This window comes from Gastrolobium bilobum, unplaced genomic scaffold (assembly GCF_033153095.1).
Source record: "Gastrolobium bilobum isolate Gb01-03AN ecotype WA unplaced genomic scaffold, APGP_CSIRO_Gbil_v1 utg22184, whole genome shotgun sequence".
Classification (NCBI taxonomy): domain Eukaryota; kingdom Viridiplantae; phylum Streptophyta; class Magnoliopsida; order Fabales; family Fabaceae; genus Gastrolobium; species Gastrolobium bilobum.
Window position 1 is genome coordinate 60,154 of NW_026899915.1, and position 19,756 is coordinate 79,909.

Below are 19,756 nucleotides of genomic sequence, written 5' to 3' on the forward strand. Positions count from 1 at the left end.
TTGAATAAATAAACTTGATTTAATTTTTTTGGTCCATTGGGCTTAGAATACATTTGGCCCAACTTCTAGAATAATCTTTAGGAGTAGTTTAGCCCAAATTCTAAAGTAATCCACTCTAGATTACTCCATGGAAATATCTAGGCTAAGAAAATTGTGGAGAATTCTAGAGAATGATTTGTAACCATTAGATGAGAATAGTGTTGGCATAATCCTAGCCATTGGTTAAGGAGGTGCCACTACTATAAATAGGTGTGTCCTCCATCATTTTGTAATCAAGCCATCAAGCCAAAAAGGAAAAAAGAGTTGTGTAGTAATAAAAGTGTTCTCTTCCTCCATATCTTTCCAAACCTTTCCTTTTCTCAAATATCCTCCTCCCAACAAAGTGGTATCAAGAGCCTTAAGATCCTTTCTAGAGAAATGACAAGTAGCAACATGGTTCCTTTCCAAGTCCCTATGCTCACCAAGAGCAACTATGATAATTGGAGCATCAAGATGAAGGCCCTCCTTGGATCGCAAGATGTGTGGGAAGTGGTAGAGAAAGGCTACGATGAGCCAAAAGAAGGAGTCACTATATCCCAAACTCAAAGGGATAGCTTGAAGGATTCAAGAAAGAGAGACAAGAAAGCTCTATATCTCATCTATCAAGGATTGAATGAAGATGCTTTTGAGAAGATTTCGGAGGGAGCCACCGCAAAGGAAGCATGGGAGAAGCTACAAATCTCTTACAAAGGTGCTGAGCCGGTCAAGAAGGTCTTCAAACTCTAAGAAGTGAGTTTGAAACTTTACACATGAAAGATGCCGAAAGTATCTCCGATTATTTTTCTAGAGTCTTGACGGTGACTAATCAATTAAAAAGAAATGGTGAAAAGATAGATGATGTAAAAATTATGGAGAAAATTTTGCGATCTTTAGACTCGAAATTCGATCATATTGTCACTGTCATAGAAGAAACAAAAGATTTGGAAGCTATGACAATAGAGCAACTCTTGGGCTCCTTACAAGCATATGAGGAGAAGCAAAAGAAAAAGCAAGGGGTTGGTGAACAATTACTCAAGACAAAACTCAACTTCAAAGGAAAGGAAGAAGACTTTGGCAACACAAGAGGACGAGGAGGATATCGTGGTCGAGGAAGAGGTCGTGGACGTGGAAGTATAGGCTTCAACAACAACTATGCCCATAAAGATCGAGGAGAAAGCTCAACAAGAAGTCGTGGAAGAGGTGGCTTCCAATCAAGGCATGACAAATCACAAATCAAGTGCTACAACTGTCAAAGGTTCGACCATTATGCTTCTGAATGTAGAGCCCCTACAAAGAGGATTGAGGAGAAGACAAACTATGTGGAAGAGAAAAGTCAAGAAGATGGCACTTTGTTGATGGTACGCAACGACATTGCCGGAGAACAAGAGAATACATGGTATCTAGACTCGGGAGCAAGCAATCCAGAATCAGAATTCGATATCCAAAATGAATTGGAGTCAGAGAAATCAGAGACTATGGAAGAAGAAGAGCATCAAGAAGAAACTGAAGCTGAAGCTGATAATGTTGATGATATGGAAGAAGATACAGAAGTTGTTGAATGGATAAATAAATCCGATTTGATGAAAGAACATGAAGAAAAAAAAGGAGGAGAAGGTGACAACGAGCGTAGTGGTGATCCTGACGACGTCGATGATGATGATAAGGAAGAAGAGGAGAATGAAGCAGTACTACCACTGCCAGAATCAAAGATAGAACCCCAAAGAAATTTTATATTGGATGAAACAATGACAACCAAGAAAAAGCATATAGCAACTGAAGAAATGAACTTTGAAGGCATATTCTTTAGAAATGTTCATGACTTAGAAGGGCAGATAGTTCAAGATGGAAATGATCAAACTCCTCCACCAAGTGCTACTCCAACAGCTCTTACATCTACACCATCACCAGGAAGAAGCAACATCAACAAAGAAATCAAACAGAAAGTGAAGCCAAGGAGCAGTAGCAACAAGTCAGAGGGAGTACCAACAAAGAAGACAAACAAAGGAGAAATAATTCCAAAAGAAAAACAAACTCTCGTTGATGTGCGAGAAAAGCAAAAGAAAGAAGATATTTTGGAGAATGAGCAAAGGGAAAAACCAAGGTTTACTTGGTCAAATTTAACAGAGATCGTGTATGTACCGGAGACGCCACAAAAATCGATAAAGATTGTTTATCTTCCACCAATCCCAAATCCACCGGACAAATGTGTTCCACAAAATATAATTGGTTTACAAAATCAAGTTTAAGAGGGGGTGTTGAATAAATAAACTTGATTTAATTTTTTTGGTCCATTGGGCTTAGAATACATTTGGCCCAACTTCTAGAATAATCTTTAGGAGTAGTTTAGCCCAAATTCTAGAGTAATCCACTCTAGATTACTCCATGGAAATATCTAGGCTAAGAAAATTGTGGAGAATTCTAGAGAATGATTTGTAGCCATTAGATGAGAATAGTGTTGGCATAATCCTAGCCATTGGTTAAGGAGGTGCCACTAGTATAAATAGGTGTGTCCTCCATCATTTTGTAATCAAGCCATCAAGCCAAAAAGGAAAAAGAGTTGTGTAGTAATAAAAGTGTTTTCTTCCTCCAAATCTTTCTAAACCTTTCCTTTTCTCAAATATCGTCCTCCCAACACTCACTTGAGTAAGCTTTAACAGATTTGCTTGACTCTGTTGCCCCTGCGTTATACTCCCATGACTGAATATCTGACAAACCTCTGCTGTGCATAAAAAATGCTGGCTCTGAAGGTACTGGGAGAGTGAGAGAGTAGCTATTAAGCATGAGTACAATAGAAGCCATGGTTGGTCTGTCAGCTAAATTTTCCTGAACACACAGTAAACCAATGTGGATGCATCTCATAATTTCATTTTTTGAACCTTTATTTATATTGGAATCTACGAAACTTAATGCTGTTCCCTCCCTCCATTTTTTCCAGGCCTGCAAGGATTTGCACAATTACAAAAAAGGTTAGTTCAAATACTTTTATCTTCTGAAATTTCATCTGAACTAGTTATGCATAATTTATAATCTTTTACTTCAAAAGACAAAGAAAACTAACAATGAAAACTTGGAAAAGAAGGAACAGACTTACAAAGCTTATTAGATCCTCTACATCTTCTCCATTACGGAAGCCACTATATTTCTGGCCACTTACTATCTCTAGAACCAGTACGCCAAAACTGAAGACATCTTACTTCACCACAGAGAATTGTCCTTGCCTTACATACTCAGGTGCCATATATCCACTACATGTCAATATGGTCAAGCTCAATTAGCACAAAGTTTTCCTCCATTTTGGTTAGAAAGAACTGAATAAAACAATTATTTAACCCTTGCACATCGTTGTAGTTACTAAGTTCCAACAATTCTACTTGTATTTCCTTGAGTTTGATCCACAACAGACAATCTTGCCATGCCAAAATCTGATATCTTGGGGTTCATCTCTTCATCTAAGAGAATGTTGCTTGCTTTGAGATCACGATGAATAATTCGCAGTCTCGAATCCTCATGAAGGTAAAGAAGGCCTCTGGCAATGCCTCCTATGATTTTATACTGCCTTTCCCAATCTAAATGTGCACGCTTAATTGGATCTGCAAAACCAAGCCATGTTGTAATCTTTTAAACCATGTGTACTATAATTATGCACATACCATTCAGCTGAACTGAAATATCAGTAAAGGTACAATCCAATCAAGAAAAGTTCAAACTTACCAAATCTGAAGTAATCAAGGCTTTTATTGGGAACAAACTCATAGATCAGTAGCCTTTCATTTCTTTCCAAACTGAAACCAAGTAACCTGACTAAATTTCGGTGTTGAAGCTTGGCCACTAACTGCACTTCATTCTTAAATTCTGTATCTCCTTGGCCTGAATTCATTGACAACCTTTTAACAGCAACTTCTTGTCCATTGGAAACCTTACCCTGAAAATATGTCAGAGTTAGCTACATGTAGCTTGGGGCCAACAGTAAGTGGATGGCACAATCTGAAAATTAATATTTTTCTAATATGTAACTGCATATTCTTAGCTTGTAAACAGGTCCAAATCCTCCTCGCCCTAGCATATTTGTCTCAGAAAAGTTATTTGTAGCTATTCTTATGGTTGTTAAAGTTGAATTGCAATGTCTCAGTAGGTTCAATCTCATTGTCAACTTCAGCTACAAATGGGAAAGGAGTTTAATAAATTTTAGTTCTTGAAAGGTGATTTAAGATTAACAGCAGCAAATCAGTAAAATCATGATGGCTAACGATAACTTTTCCCTTCTCTGTCTCAGTTATTCAACACATTTTTTTAGATGTACCGAAATCTCTTCATATTTTTTATTTTTTTGTTTTGATTAATGAGTTGTATTTATATCGAGGAAAATTTTATCATGTTAATACTGAAAGTTGTGTAAACTTTTGTCTTATTGTTAATAACAAATCACAAGAAAACAATATTTTGTCTTACTGTCCATGCCAATATTTTTCCTTTTCTTTCTTGCTCTTAAGAAGATGCACAGAGAGATGAGGAGTGTAACGACAGCTACAATTGGCACAACTACCGCAATGACAGTTCGTGTTGTGCTGCTCTTTCCTGCAAAAATACAGAATTCCATGTTGAACACTGACTATGATATTCAATGTCAAAGATATATTGAAAATTTGAAACCCAAAAGACCCTTCTGACAGTTGAACTTTAAAAAAACAGACAAACACAGAGAGAATATTTTTGAGTATAGATGTGGTTTGATGAAGGGACAAATTCAAGTAGAGTACTAGTAAGAATAAAAACAGGTACCTCCTGTGGAAGTGGTATTGTTGACTGAAGGAGGGGGAGGAGAAGGAGAAGGAGGCACTTGTGGTGGAGAGGCATCGGCTGTAGAGTCATAGAAGGGAGATGTATCAAATCTAAGATTGCAGCTTGGTCTTCCAATTCTGCCAGCAGTCTTGCCAGCACAACAAGTTGAGATTTCTGAGATAGTTCTAACCAAGCAATCATTGCACTGTTGCTCTGATAAATCAGGTGTGCATTGTAGAAGAAAAAATATAGTTTGAAAGCTTTGACCTATTGCGCTTCCTGCAGCATACTTTTTAAGGGAATCACCGGATGCAGCTTTGCTTCTCAGGCTGTCCACCAAGTCCATAAGCACTTGATTAAACTGATCCAATATCAGTTGCATTATTTTGGACCCACAGAGAGTACGCAGGATCAGGTTCCATAATACCAAATATTGAACGGTTTGAGAAGCGCAGCATGCAATTGTCATACCAACCAATGGCCTCTTTCTGGTTTGGACAAAGCTGCGTGAGAAGGACTCTTGAATCATTGAGGCAACTGCGGCATGCATCTGGCTTAATATCTCCTCTACACATCCCAATTGCATTTACTTTGTCAGAGTCTTGACCCTCAGAGGAATCGTAGAAGCCATAATCAATTTGTGTGTTGGAAGATAAACTGGACAAAAGAGCATTGAGGTTGGTCTGGTAGGTACTATTTTCAGTGTAGTTGCCTTTATCATTCGTGCAAAAATGGAAAAGGAAGTTTGGCTGGGCGGTGGTATGAGATATGATATGAGTATAACAAGGAGACAAAGAAGAGAAATCACTCTTGAAGGCGCCATAGACATTGAGAATGTTCCCTAGGACAAGCTAGGTTCTATGTTTGTAACATTATGAAGATTAAGAGATGAGCTACTTCTCGTAGACACCGTCTTTGAAACGATCAAACTGTGGGGAGACAGGATCCTCTCTCACGTGAAAAAGTGGTTATATGGTTGATCACAATCATTCATTGATGATGAATGAAGAGAGAGAAAATATATAATTTTTAAATGAATTGTTGTGATCAAATAATATGACCACATGACCACTTCTTCTTGACACGAGAGGGGGATCCACTCCCAACTCTGGATAAGCACAAAGTCAATAGAGTGTAAAGTGTTTATTCAGACCAAGACAAAACTTATGATTAAAATTATACTTTAGGAAGAGCGCTTCTGACACAGTTACAGATTTGCTTGTGTATTTTTCTTCTAAGAATTATATTAACTTTCAAAGTAAATTGTTTATTCTGCAAAGTCAAAGCAGCTCCAAACTATCCTTGAACGCTCTTTGAGCTTTTTCCCTTGTTTTTATTTTTTTTAAATCTAAATTATATTTATTTGCTTGAAGAAGTATGTGTCTGATTCAAACCCCAATGCAATCTGGCAAGCCTTGTAAGCCACAAAGATCTTTTCTTTTTTTCCCCCTCAAATATATCACTGTATTTGCCATGGACCACCTATGCACATTCAAGAAGCTTACCAGATCCCAACATTTTTTTTTTTTCTAATTTGTTTGAAGGAAAAAAAATTATTGTTTCCCATATTCGAAGAAATAATTTTATCTCTTACATAAAAGTGTGTAGAGTCATATAAAAAAAAAAGAAAACAAAAATATATGTTCCACATATTTTTATATATGTATAAGAGATAAAATTATCTCTTATATAAAAAATATCAAACCAAAACAAATAATACCAATATCATTTCGTATGCACTGCTATCCTATGGGTTGTTTTTTTTTTTCTTTCTCCTCTCAAGGGAACGCAGTACACTAATATTTTTGTGCTTGGCTCATTGAGATTGTTTGGATTGACTTTTTAAGAAAATTCTTTTTATCGTTTCTTTATTTTAAAAGTACTTTCTATAAAAGTTACTGTTATTTAGAATTTTAAAAAAATATTGGTTTTTTGAAAAAAATATTTGACTTTTGACTTCTGCTTTTTTTAAAAGCTAAAATTTTTAGCTTCAGAAAAAAGTAAGTTTTTAACTTTTTTATGACTTCTACTTTTTTTAAAAGCAGACATCCAAATAGAGTCTTTTTGAGAAGTGTTTGTTTTTCTTAAAAAAAATAACTTTTGAAAAAAAAAAAAAACTCACCCAATTGTGCCCTTATGACTCTGCCCATTTTGGTGCTATTGTTTGTTTTAACGTCTCAACTTCTAGAACGGTGAAATGTTGCGGTGTTTTGGTTTCCATTAATCGCACTTAACAAGGACACTGTAAATAACTCCAGTTGACTAATTCATTGACTAATTCATATATCTTTACCGTCTTACAAAGAGTTTTATATTCTAAGTTTTATACTTTATTTGTTGGGAAAATTGTTTGTCATTCTAAATAATATAAAGTTATGTCGTTTTAAGAGAGAGATAGACACAGAAAAAAAAATTTATTTGAATTTTAAATTAAAAAAATCATCCACTTTCTCTCTCCCATGATTTCCATTTTTCTGTGTTTATATCTCTCTTAAAATGATATAACTTATATCATTTAAAATGACAAACACCAAACCCTTGTTTGTTCGCTTTTCCAGTAGCAATCCATCTCCAATTCTCCATGATCAGGGTGCTAAATGAACAACGACTTTTAGCTAGTTTGACTTTATATGTCTAAAATTAATTGTTAGAATCAGACTTGAGTTTGTATAAAATTTTATTTAATAAAAAAAACTTCAGACTCTAATTTAAAAGTCTGACATATACTAATTTTTATTTTTATTGTATATTTTTTATACTACTCATAATAATCTTCTCTCTACTCAAATCATTTCATCCCATTTTATTAGTTAAACAGATTTTTTGAAAATTTTATTCTATATTATATTGCTTGGATATACATTAAATTTATAAATCTTTGTAAAATTATTAATATTGTTTCGTATAGTATGTTTGGATAAATTTTTGTTTCTTTTTTTTTTTTAATAGATTAAACCAGATTTTCATTTTTATAAATAAACTAAATCATAGTTCAATAATTATATTGATAACAAAAACAAATTAGGTCAAAGTGAAATATTTAAACATAAAGTTACACTAAACCTGTTAACACCCCTTGTCACAATGCTCATCAACTTTTCAAAATTAAAAGACGGTGGTTGTCTGGTACTCTGGTTGATTGAGACAAACGCGGAAATCCCTCCATTGATTTTTTCATTGTCAATTTTAAAGGCTTTTATCATTGTCGAACGCGCAAAGTTTTTTTTTTTTTTTTGGTAAGATTTGTACTTTATTTTATATTAGCATGGGGAATGTAATCAAAGATTTTATTTATTCAATTTAAAAAACACGGCATAATATTGGTATTCATCTAAGAATTATTATATATAAACAACGTCAAAAGAATAAAAAAAAATTATTATTCGCAAGTTTGGTAGACAAATATAAGCACGTATTTGTATATTTTAAATTTGAATTTTAAAATATAAATTAAAATACATATTTGAGGAAAAACATTTTAAATTATAAAAAATAATTAATTTAACTTGAATGAAAAATACTGTATTATAAATTTGTTTAACTAATTCAAAATAATTTGACTTTTAAATTTAAAATAAAAGAAATTAAGAATAATATATGTCACTATTTTAAAGGAGGTCGTTGAGAGATTGTTATTATCAACAAAATGTATTCTAATATGATATACAAAGATGGATAAATAAAAATGTTTAATGTTAATCAAAATGATAGTAAATGAGCTCCTCCCAATGGTTAAGGCAAAGTTTGTTAAGGAAATTTAGCTGGTGTTTCTCTAACTAGAGAAGTAGTTTCTTGGGTCTTAGCCGGTTCTAATTTGAGATCGGTCAAAAAATTATATGTATATATATATATATTTTTTAATTTTAGTTTATTCATATCATAATATATTTAAATTATATTAAATACAGAGCACCTAAGCATGAAAAACCAAGAAGTGTTATAATTTTTTTAAATATTTTTTAATTTTACTAAAAATATATTTATTTTTTTATACAAGTGAAAATTGAACACATAAATTAATACAACTTATCTAAATCTTTCATCAAAAATATTTTAAACTTTAGATAAGGCCAAATTACAAAATATAATTCGGGCAAAATTATAATTTTAACTCAAGCCAAATTATAATTGATTATATAATTATATATAATAAATATAATTTATTAAAATTTAGCTAGGCGTGGCTCCACCACTGCTTTTACCCCTCATCTATTTTTAAAAAAATATGTTAATGGTAAAAAGTTAAGTTATTAATGAATCTATATTCACAAGGGTAGTTTCTAGAAAATAGCGAAAGAAACTAATTCATTGCTCAATACACAACAAAAAACTTGAATTAATATTTAGAAATCAAATTTGAATATTATCTTGTTTAAGTGATCGGGTCCAAGAATACTCCGTCAATGTGCATTTTATTCTTCTTGATAAACTGCAAATGCAATCTTTATTTTTCTATTTTTTTCCCCAGGTTCCCACATTTTTAAACTGAAACTAATTCCTTTGACGTAAACAATAAGATTAGGTCATCTCTACTGGTAATTTCTTGCTGAAAAAATTTGAACCATTTTATGCTTAAGAATGTCGTCACCCGTATGATTAGAATCTTGGGTACGTGGATCTAGTTCCGTAATTAAGTCCTCATTTTCTGGAGCTTTGTTTTAGTGGACAGGGTATACATTATCCCATACCAAAAGTAACAAAGAACAAGGAAGTGGGAGGAAAATTTTAAAGAAGTGAAGGACAAAATGAAGCACATTTTTCAAAAAGAAAAGAAAAGTGACCATCCTAAGAAAATAGGCCCCGATCACTTTAAAAAATCCCCATTTTTTGAGAACTGGCCGACAGGGTTACCTTGTCGTTCGCTGGAACTAGATGCCACTGATATTGCTCCCTTGATTTTTATTTTTATTTTTGATAAACTGCTCCCTTGATTTTATGTCTGTTAAATTTGTACTATTGAGAAAAAAAAATGCTGATTGTGATGCCACTGCGAGAAAAATAGTTGCTGTTAAGTATAAGTAGAGTAGAATCCATATCCACATTTTCTTGAACCCAAAGTAACCCCAATGTGGATGTATCTCTTTATTTCATTTGTAGAGCTTTTGTTGTTTGACCTTAACATAGGAGTTTGTGATATTTTGTTGGAAGATGTCATGTGAGTATTGAAGTGGGTGAAAGTATGTAAAGAATCAATTGAAGAGTAAAGGTCCTCAATAAAATTCAAAAAAAAATCATATGTCATCTCTTTAAAATTCAAAAAAAAACTCATATTAATTTTTCAAAAAAATTAACATGTGTCTATTTTAAATTTCAGAAGGAACACAAGTCAAATATTTTTTAAGAGATTAAATTGGACTTCATAATTTTTATTGAGGAGCCAAAATATATTTAGTCTAAATTCAACTAAAAGGTTAACCTATTTTAGTTTTATTATATTATTCTTTTAACATTGCATTTCATATAAAGAGTGTTATATCATTGTAATGTAAATTAATATTTGTAATGTAATTTTCAGGTCAACCCATTGCAATGTGTTCTATTTTTTTTAAAAAATAAAAAACATATTATGTATGTTGGGGCTGTTATATTTATTATTATTTTAGGGACCTGTTTGGTGTGATATATAAGACTTGATAGTATAAGCTTATATTATACGTTACGACATTTTCAGTTATTTGATGTGACCATTCTATAGTATAAGCTTATACAACAGAACCCCTTAATATATCAAAATGATGTATAGCTTAATCAGGCCTAAGGGGGTGGATTAGGTCTGATAAGTGATTGATGTATTAATATTGCTTACAAATACAATTCTCAAGAACTAATATATCGTTTCAATATTAATATATTAAAATAATTTTTTTAATATATTAATTTTTAAAATACTCGAGGATATTATCTTATACAATACCATATCAAACACTGGATAGTATTAAAATTTAATCAAGACTTATACAATCAGGCCTTATTCTATATTATGCACCAAACATGCCCTAGGTTTACTATTCTTACTACTTGAATGGTTACCATTTAATCAATTTTAAAGTTCGTTGATTTCAAATCAATCGAATGGTAATTAATCAGGTAGTAAGAGCAATAAGTCGTCTAAAATAATGATAAGTATAACCTTCCATATAGGAGATATGACATAGGATTCTTTGATATCAATGTCAAATTTTGAAATTTGATACTAAATCCTAACCATTGATTTTCGTCAATCAACGATTATTATTTTTGCCAATCAAACACATTAATTAATTATTAATTCTCAATAAATGATAACCATTAATTAGTAAAAATTAACGATTAATATTTGGTGTCAAATTTTAAAGTTTGACACCGATATTAAAGAATTTTATCTTATATATATATATATATATATATATATATATATGGTTATGTTTATCTCATTTTACATGAGATAAACAACTTTCCTACACACACAAAAAAGGGGTTGAGTCCCACCACTCCTTTGTCTCTCTCCTCTTACATGTGGGTCCCACTTATACTTTTATTTCTACAACATGAGATAATATTTTTCCTACAACATAAGAAAAATATATCTTATTTATATATATAGAGAGAGAGGAAGGTTATGCTTACAACCTTTTTTTTTACAACCTCTTACAACCATATCTTAACACCGTTGATTTCCGTCAATCAACGGTTATGATTTTCGCAAATTAAACTCATTAATTAATTATTAATTCTCAATAAATGATAACCGTTGATTGGCGAAAATCAAAGGTGTTAAGATATAGTTGTAAGAGGTTGTAAAAAAAGGGTTGTAAGTATAACATTCCTCATATATATATATAAATATATATATATAACCCCCAAGGGTAGCTCAGTTGGCAGCTGAGCTCCCAAGGGATTGATTGGTGCAGGGATCAAACCCTGCCTCAAGCAGTTTCTTGGAAAATCTTTGGGGGCCAGAGGATAAGCCAAAAAATCTTCGGTTGGAGATTAGTCTCGTCCTTTCTCCGGTTGCGAAGCTTAGTGCACCCACTGTTACAATGAGGGGCTAGCCCTAACGGGCCGTACCCCGAAGGCATGGTGCCCAGAGAAGGTTGAATGGGGATACCTCCTGACAATGTACTATATATATATATATATATATATATATATATATATATATATATATATATATATATATATATATATATATATATATATATATGGGCAGGATACGTTTACAACTTTTTTGGTTTACAACTTTAACTATGTTCTCCCAGGAGAACATTACTGGAGAGTGTTCTCCTAGGAGAACATAGTTGAGGTTGTAAGAGTTGTAAACAAAAAAAGTTATAAACGTAACCCTCCTCATATATATATATGGGTAAACATTTCTACAGTTACTTTAGATAAGGTTATATACAGCTACCCCAAAAATTACGTCGTTTTGATTAATGAATGATGTTTCTGTAATTTTAGGTGATTTTTTTTTTTGGTAAAGAATTTTAGGTGAATTAATGAAGGGTGTTTCCGTATTTTTTTATTTTTTTATCATATGCATTTTACCGAAACATCCTTCACTAATTCACCCAAAATTACAGAAACACTCTTCATTAATCAAAACGATGTAATTTTGGGATAGCTGTAGATAACCTTATCTAAAGTAGCTGTAGAAATATATTTCCATATATATATATATATATATATATATATGGCCAAGATTCTTTGATACCGGTGTCAAATTTTAAAATTAAAAACCAAATCCTAACAGTTAATTTCTGTCAATTTCTGTTTTTTTTAAGTTTCAAAAGTGTTGTTTTTTTCTTTTTTCAATTTCTATATACCATGAGCGTTTTGGGGCGCCCTCAAGATATGTTTTTATATACCGCTATACAATTACAACCTATCTTTGCTCAATGGATACAAAATACACACACCTTAGCGCCAGGCACAACGACCCCTGATGTAACAACAAGCACCAGTTTGACTTGGGGGGGTGATTTAGTGGCAGTAGGCGGCAAAGGTTCTTTGTTACCTATTCCATTAGGAATTGCGAATTTTTTGGTCCTTCGTATTCATGCATTTACAATTCATGTGACGGTATTGATACTACTAAAGGGTGTTCTATTTTCTCGTAGCTCGCGATTGATACCGGATAAAGAAAATCTTGGTTTTCGTTTCCCTTGTGATGGACCCGGAAGAGGGGGGACATGCCAAGTCTCCGCTTGGGATCATGTCTTCCTAAGGCTATTCTGGATGTACAATGCAATTTCGGTAGTAATATTTCATTTCAGTTGGAAAATACAGTCAGATGTTTGGGGTAGTATAAGAGATCAAGGGGTAGTAGCTCATATTTCGGTAGTAATATTCCATTAATAGGTGGCTCCACAATTTCTTATGGGCGCAAGCATCCCAAGGAATTCAGTCTTATGGTTCTTCATTATCTACATATGGTCTTTTTTTCTTGGGTGCTCATTTTGTATGGGCTTTTAGTTTAATGTTTTTATTCAGCGGGCGTGGTTATTGGCAAGAACTTATTGAATCCATCGTTTAAACTCATAATAAATTAAAAGTTGCTCGTGCTACTCAACCTCGAGCCTTGAGCATTATACAAGGACATGTTGTAGGAGTAACCCATTACCTTCTGGGTGGAATTGCCACAACATGGGCATTCTTCTTAGCAAGAATTATTGCAGTACGATAATGGCTAGGAGGATTTGAAAAGCATTATGACATTAAGATTTCCAAGGTTTAGCACAGGACCCCACTACTCGTCGTATTTGGTTTGGTATTGCTACCGCACATGACTTCGAGAGTCATAATGATATTACTAAAGAACGTCTTTATCAGAATATTTTTGCTTCTCATTTTAGACAATTAGCAATAATTTTTCTGTGGACTTCTGGGAATCTATTTCATGTAGCTTGGCAAGGAAATTTTGAGGCATAGGTACAGGGTCCTTTACATGTAAGACCTATTGCACATGCAATTTGGGATCCTCATTTTGGTCAACCAGCTGTAAAAGCTTTTATTCTAGGGGGTGCTCTTGGCCCAGTGAATATCGCCTAATCCAGTGTTTATCAATTGTGGTATACAATCGGTTTTCGTACTAATGGAGATCTGTATACTGGGGCTCTGTTTCTATTATTTCTTTCTGCCATATCTTTAATAGCGAGTTGCTTACATCTACAAATGAAATGGAAACCGAGTTTTTCCTAGTTTAGAAATGCGAAATCTCGCCTTAATCATCATTTGTCAAGACTATTCGGAGTCACTTCCTTGGCTTGGACAGGACATTTAGTCCATGTCATTATTCCGGGATCCATAGGGGAATACGTTCGTTGGAATAATTTCTTAAGTGTATTGCCACACCCCCAAGGATTAGGCCTACTTTTTATAGGTCAATGGAATCTTTATGCTCAAAACCCCGATTCTAGTAGTCATTTATTGGTACCTCCCAAGGAGCAGGAATTGCCATTCTAACACTTCTTGGGGGATTCCATCCGCAAACACAAAGTTTATGGCTGACCGATATTGCCCATCATCATTTAGCTATTGCATTGATTTTTCTCGTTGCTGGTCATATGTATAGAACTAACTTTGGGATTGGACATAGTATAAAAGATCTTTGGAATTGGACACCAATTTGACACTGGTGTCAAATGATCCTACCTCATATGATGCACCGACACTGACACGAGACACGGGACACGACACGTTAATTCTAAAAAATGTCATATTCCGACACGTTGGGACACGTTTTGATATTAAATAATATTTTTAATATATATAATATAATTTATATTTAATACATATAACAACCCATAATAAGTCCTATAACCAATCAAATATTTAAATTTTATAACATAAATATAAACAAAAATAATTTTTCGTACCTTGTTAATTTTTCATGTTAAATTTCGTAACAGAAAAAAAATGATTTATAATTTTTTTTTCTTTTTTAGTTAATAAAACAAAATTTAGTTCTAAAAAAAATGTCGGATGCGTGTCAAAACGTTGACCGCGTTTCGGAGCATTGACCGCGTGTTCTAAAATGTTGACCGTGTGTCGGATACGTGTCGATATCCAACACGCATTAAAAAAAAAAAATGTGTCCGTGCAACGCAGGCTACCTCGTATATATGTATATATATATATATGATCGGTTTTAGAGTGTTGTTTTTTTTTTCTTTTTTCAATTTCTATATATATATGATCGGTTTTAGAGTGTTTTTTTTTTTTTTTCTTTTTTCAATTTCTTTATTTTTTAATTTTTTTTACTGACCCTAATTTCCACCACAAACTTCAACTATTACAAGTGTTGCCAGTAAGCTATCCCCGTTAATGATTCAGCTGTTGTTCTTGGAAGAAGGAAGAAGAAGCGTTCGCACTTCCCAGAATTTTCGCATCTTTCAGGTTATCCTCTCTCTCTCTCTCTGTTTGTGTTGCTGTGTGATAATTGAAAGAATTGAGGTGTTTGAATCGGAGAGTTAGATCTGGCGAAGCGCTCGATGGTTACATTTTTCCTTTTTTTTTTTAAAAAAAATGGTGATGATCCTGCGTTGTTTTCTCTGTGATTTGAATGAGAACGAGAAGTTTCTATTTGGTAACTGAGAAAATTTAAGGGAAACCGATTGGTTGGACAGTCCAACTTCTTGTCCCGAATTGTATCCATTTCCCCCACTTTTTCTTAAGTTTTTAATTAACCCTTTAGAATTTTATTCTTATGCTTGATCACTTTCTTTTTCTGTACATAGTCTAAATTCCAAGGAATATCAAATAAAAGAGTTTTCGTGACACAAATATTAATTTTCATTACAATGATATTGTAGCGGGTAATTTGCGAAATAATAAACGGAAAGGAGAAGAAAGAGAAGGGAAGGATAGGAAATAGAGAGATAATTCAGGCAATTTTCTTCGTGCCCATTTCATTACACCACTACTCCACTATATAATCCTTAGTTGTTGCAACCAGGATCATCACAAGGAAACTAACACAGGGTGAGAAAATATTAAGAGAACATAAAGACAACACTGCAGCACTAATTATACTGATGCCATTTCCTTTAAGCTGCTGAGTTGTTGCTGATATATCTCTTGAATCATGGTGGTTTCAATTCAAGCTCTGACCTGAAAGTTCAAATCCTGCAATGTTCCAACGTCCAAATGCCGAATCTTTCAAGCCCATTGCCGATTACTTTCACAACTTCATGTTGATTAGTTACAGTATTACCCACAATCTCTAATCCCATATTCTTTGTATTCTGTAAGATAAGGAAAAATCACAAAGCTTTAAGATCAACGTTTAAAAACCTTTCTCGCTCTGTTAAGACATGAAGATTAAAAATGAAAATGTTGCATGATTTATAAGAATTGAACGAAAATGTAGAACCTTGTACTACCGAGGAATTGAATACGTTTCCTTGACCGTTAATGTAGAACCTGAATTGGACTCCCCAACTCCCATCTTCCTTAATATTTCGTTATGCATAGAATTTGTGGGTTCTTCTGGGAATGGTAACTCAGCTGAAGGGCTACTGAAATACGAAACTACTTTTGAAATCGTAGGTCTATCATCAGGTTTTTCTTGTACACATAATAAACCAATTTGGATGCACTTAATCACTTCATCATGATTGCAAGATTCTTTTATATCTTGGTCTAATATTTTTAAGGGTGTTTGATCCCTCCATTGTCTCCAAGCCTGCAACAATTTGTTGAATTAGATATTTGAATTATCGCCCTCGTTATGCTTCTTTTGTATCAACAAAAGGAAACATAATATTTAAAAAGAATACTCACTTCACTCAAGAGATCATCAACATTATGTGATAAAAGAGAACGAGCATTCCTTTTTGAACTTATCATCTCCAAAACTGAAGATAGGGGTGTTCGCGGTCTGGATTGGATCGGTTTTGGAAGCAAAACTCATCCGATCCAATCCCTTCGGTTTAATCATGTCAACATCCATTCGGTTTAGATTTTTTTTCAAATCCGATCCGATCCGATCCAATCCAATCCAATTTTTTTCGGTTTAGATTGGATCGGTTTTCGATGTTTTGAATATCCTAAAATTAGTTTCATAATTACTGTGCAAATAACATCTTTTGTATATATTGGCTTTGTAAATTTTTTTTTTTTGAAATACAAAAATATCATTAAACAATACTATAGTTGATGAGACGTGACTAAATTTTTTCTTAGGTTTAGTTGATGAGTTAATGGGTCTTGAGTTTAGAAATTTTTGGGTTGTGATTGGAGAAAGGACAAGTAGATAGAGGATAATTAATATATTGGATCGGTTTGGATTGGATCGATTTTCATCAACCCATCCGGAAACCGATCCAATCCAATTAAAATTTGCGGTTTTTTTTTTGTTTTCGATTTTTCGGTTTTCGGTTTATTCGGTTATCGGTTTTTCGGTTCGGTTTTCGCGGTTTGAATCGGTTTGGATCGGTTGATGAACACCCATAACTAAAGACATCTGATTTTTTCTGAAAACTGTCCATGCATAGCATATTCCGGAGACATATAACCACTATAACAAAATAATAATAATAATATGAATATTAGATATAGACATGTATCAAATTGAGAAAGATACAAGGATGAAATTATATGACATCAATAAAAAGTAAACCAAGTAGGTAGTCATCAAATGTAGATCAAGCATTAGTTTACATAAATACTTCTTTTCAATCGAATTTAGACAAGACATGTTTAAAAAATAATATGAAACTAAATGTATAAATTGTTAAGAGTTAGGATTAGTTTTATCTTTACCATGAGTTTTCATACAAAGTCTTCACCTAGGTAATTCTAAATTTAAATTTAATATGAAATGAAAAGAATTAAGGATGAAATGCAAATATGAAGCTATATCTCTTAACAAATTAAGTAACTAGAGAAAGGAAGATGATCAAAAGACAATATAGGATTAAAAAATACTCACTATGTCCCAACAATTCTATTTGTACTTCCTCGATCTTGATCTAAAGCAATCAATCTTGCCATGCCAAAGTCTGATATTTTTGGATTCATATTATCATCTAACAGTACATTGCTAGGTTTGAGGTCACGATGTATAACTTTCAACCTTGAATGGTCATGTAGATAAAGTATTCCTCGTGCAATTCCTTCAATAATTTTGTAACTCTCAGACCAATATAATAATCTGCCCTTGTGGGAATCTACAAATACGTTATCAAAGATGAAATATAATTTAATATTTTTCTACCAATGCATGAATTTTAAACTTAAATGATGAACAAAGACAGACAAGAACTTTATTACCAAATAGAAAGTAATCGAGACTTTTATTGGGCACATATTCATAAATGAGCATTTTCTCCTTGTCTTCCAAGCAAAATCCTATTAACGTTACCAGATTTCTGTGTTGAAGTTTGGCAATTAGTAAAATCTCATTTTTGAACTCCACTGCACCTTGTCCTGAACTTTGAGAAAGTTTCTTTACAGCTATTTCTCGTCCATCCAGAAGAATACCCTGAAATTCTAACCATTCAGTTGAATGAGAAAAAAAAAAAGCAAACATACAATTTTCATTACGTTTTGTTTACCTTGTAAACCTCTCCAAATCCACCCTTGCCTATTTTGTTCTCGTTTGAAAATTTCTTTGTGGCAGCTTGAATTGTTGCCAAATTAAATTGTAATGACTCTAACGTGGCACTTTCAACACCAACTGCAAGAATAAATATATAGGCATCGGAGACGTAAGCAAGCTAAATGTCTCTCCCCTTAAAGCTTTTAAGAAATGAGAGTAGATTTGACTTTTTCTTTTTCTTTAATTACTTACAATTTTCTCTTAGAAGAGTCTTATAATTCTTCCTTGATCTTCTCAAAAGGAAATAGCCACCCAAGGAAAAGAGAATGATCAAAACGACAACAATGACAATAATCGTGACAGTTCTTCGTTTCCCAGATTTCTTCTTTCCTGCATAAATATTAATTTCTTTTTTTAATTTCAATTATCTTTAGTAGTTATAGGGTGGATTCACTTCTTTAAAGAGAAAGTCTTGTTATATTTATATCATTTAATTATGGTATCATTGGTTGAGTTAAATGACCTAAAGGAGGAGAAGGAGGAACCGGTGGCGATGCTGATGCACCACTTGTATTGTAAAACTGGTAAAAGCAGAGCTCTCGCACCTTGTTTTCCTTCACAACATGTGAGAAGGGTTCTCGAGGCATTTACCAAACACCCCTCACACTGGGCATTCGTCATGCCCGTCGGGCACTGAGCCAGGCCATACACCGTTAACTGCTGCGACGAGTCGGTGAAGTTCCTTTCTCCGGTGGCGAATTTCATCGTTGACTGAGAATTCGCAGCTTCTGCAGCCAAACTGCTCAACAAACTGAGCAACAATGCATTGAAGCTTTCCAAATTCGAGGTTGAGATGTTCTTTTGATCCCACAAGTTCTTTCTTGGGACGATGCTGAAAGGGTTGAAGTAGCGGTTTGTGTAACTCACCATGCACTCATCGTACCATATTATGGACTCTATCTGGTTGGGGCAGCGCCGTGTTATCTCTGTGGCTCCGGTGGTGACACACTCCTGACATGTGGCGGAGGAGACGTCGCCGCGGCAGAGGAAGAGACCGTTGACGGGCGCTGGTGGTGCCGAATCCCATGGTGGTGGAGTAGGAGAAAGCGCCTTGGGTAGAGTTGGAGATGAGAGAAGAGAGGAGGACATTGAGATTGGTGCGTAATGTGATGTTGGATTCGTAGGTGGTGTTGTTCGGGCAGTAAATATCGCTGAAATTGGGAGCTGATGCGCTTGATGGGGTAAGCGATCCAAACAGAGAGAGGAGAAGAAACAGGGCTACATGGTTAATGTTGAAGAGAATCATCTCGGTGATCCTCAATATGATTATGATGCCTTGTTCCAACCTTGAACTAGGATGTGTTTAACTTGATAAACTCTCCACATTGCTTGTTCTATTTTTGACTCATTCTCTTGTGTATTCTCGGTTGATGAATGACA

The 19,756-nt window shown here is 33.7% G+C and overlaps 1 protein-coding gene and 1 pseudogene across 1 annotated transcript; both read right to left on the reverse strand.

Annotated features, from left to right (window-relative positions):
- Positions 1-2,631: 2,631 nt before the first annotated feature.
- LOC133294192 (cysteine-rich receptor-like protein kinase 26) lies at positions 2,632-6,947 on the reverse strand. The gene is given in 10 exon segments (XM_061492837.1): positions 2,632-2,955; positions 3,110-3,263; positions 3,371-3,608; positions 3,730-3,944; positions 4,050-4,120; positions 4,122-4,174; positions 4,468-4,593; positions 4,798-5,164; positions 5,166-5,638; positions 6,905-6,947. Coding segments are annotated over 10 exon segments (2,064 nt in total).
- A 9,090-nt stretch (positions 6,948-16,037) lies between these two features.
- Positions 16,038-19,622, reverse strand: LOC133294193 (cysteine-rich receptor-like protein kinase 10; annotated as a pseudogene).
- Between the last annotated feature and the right edge of the window lie 134 nt (positions 19,623-19,756).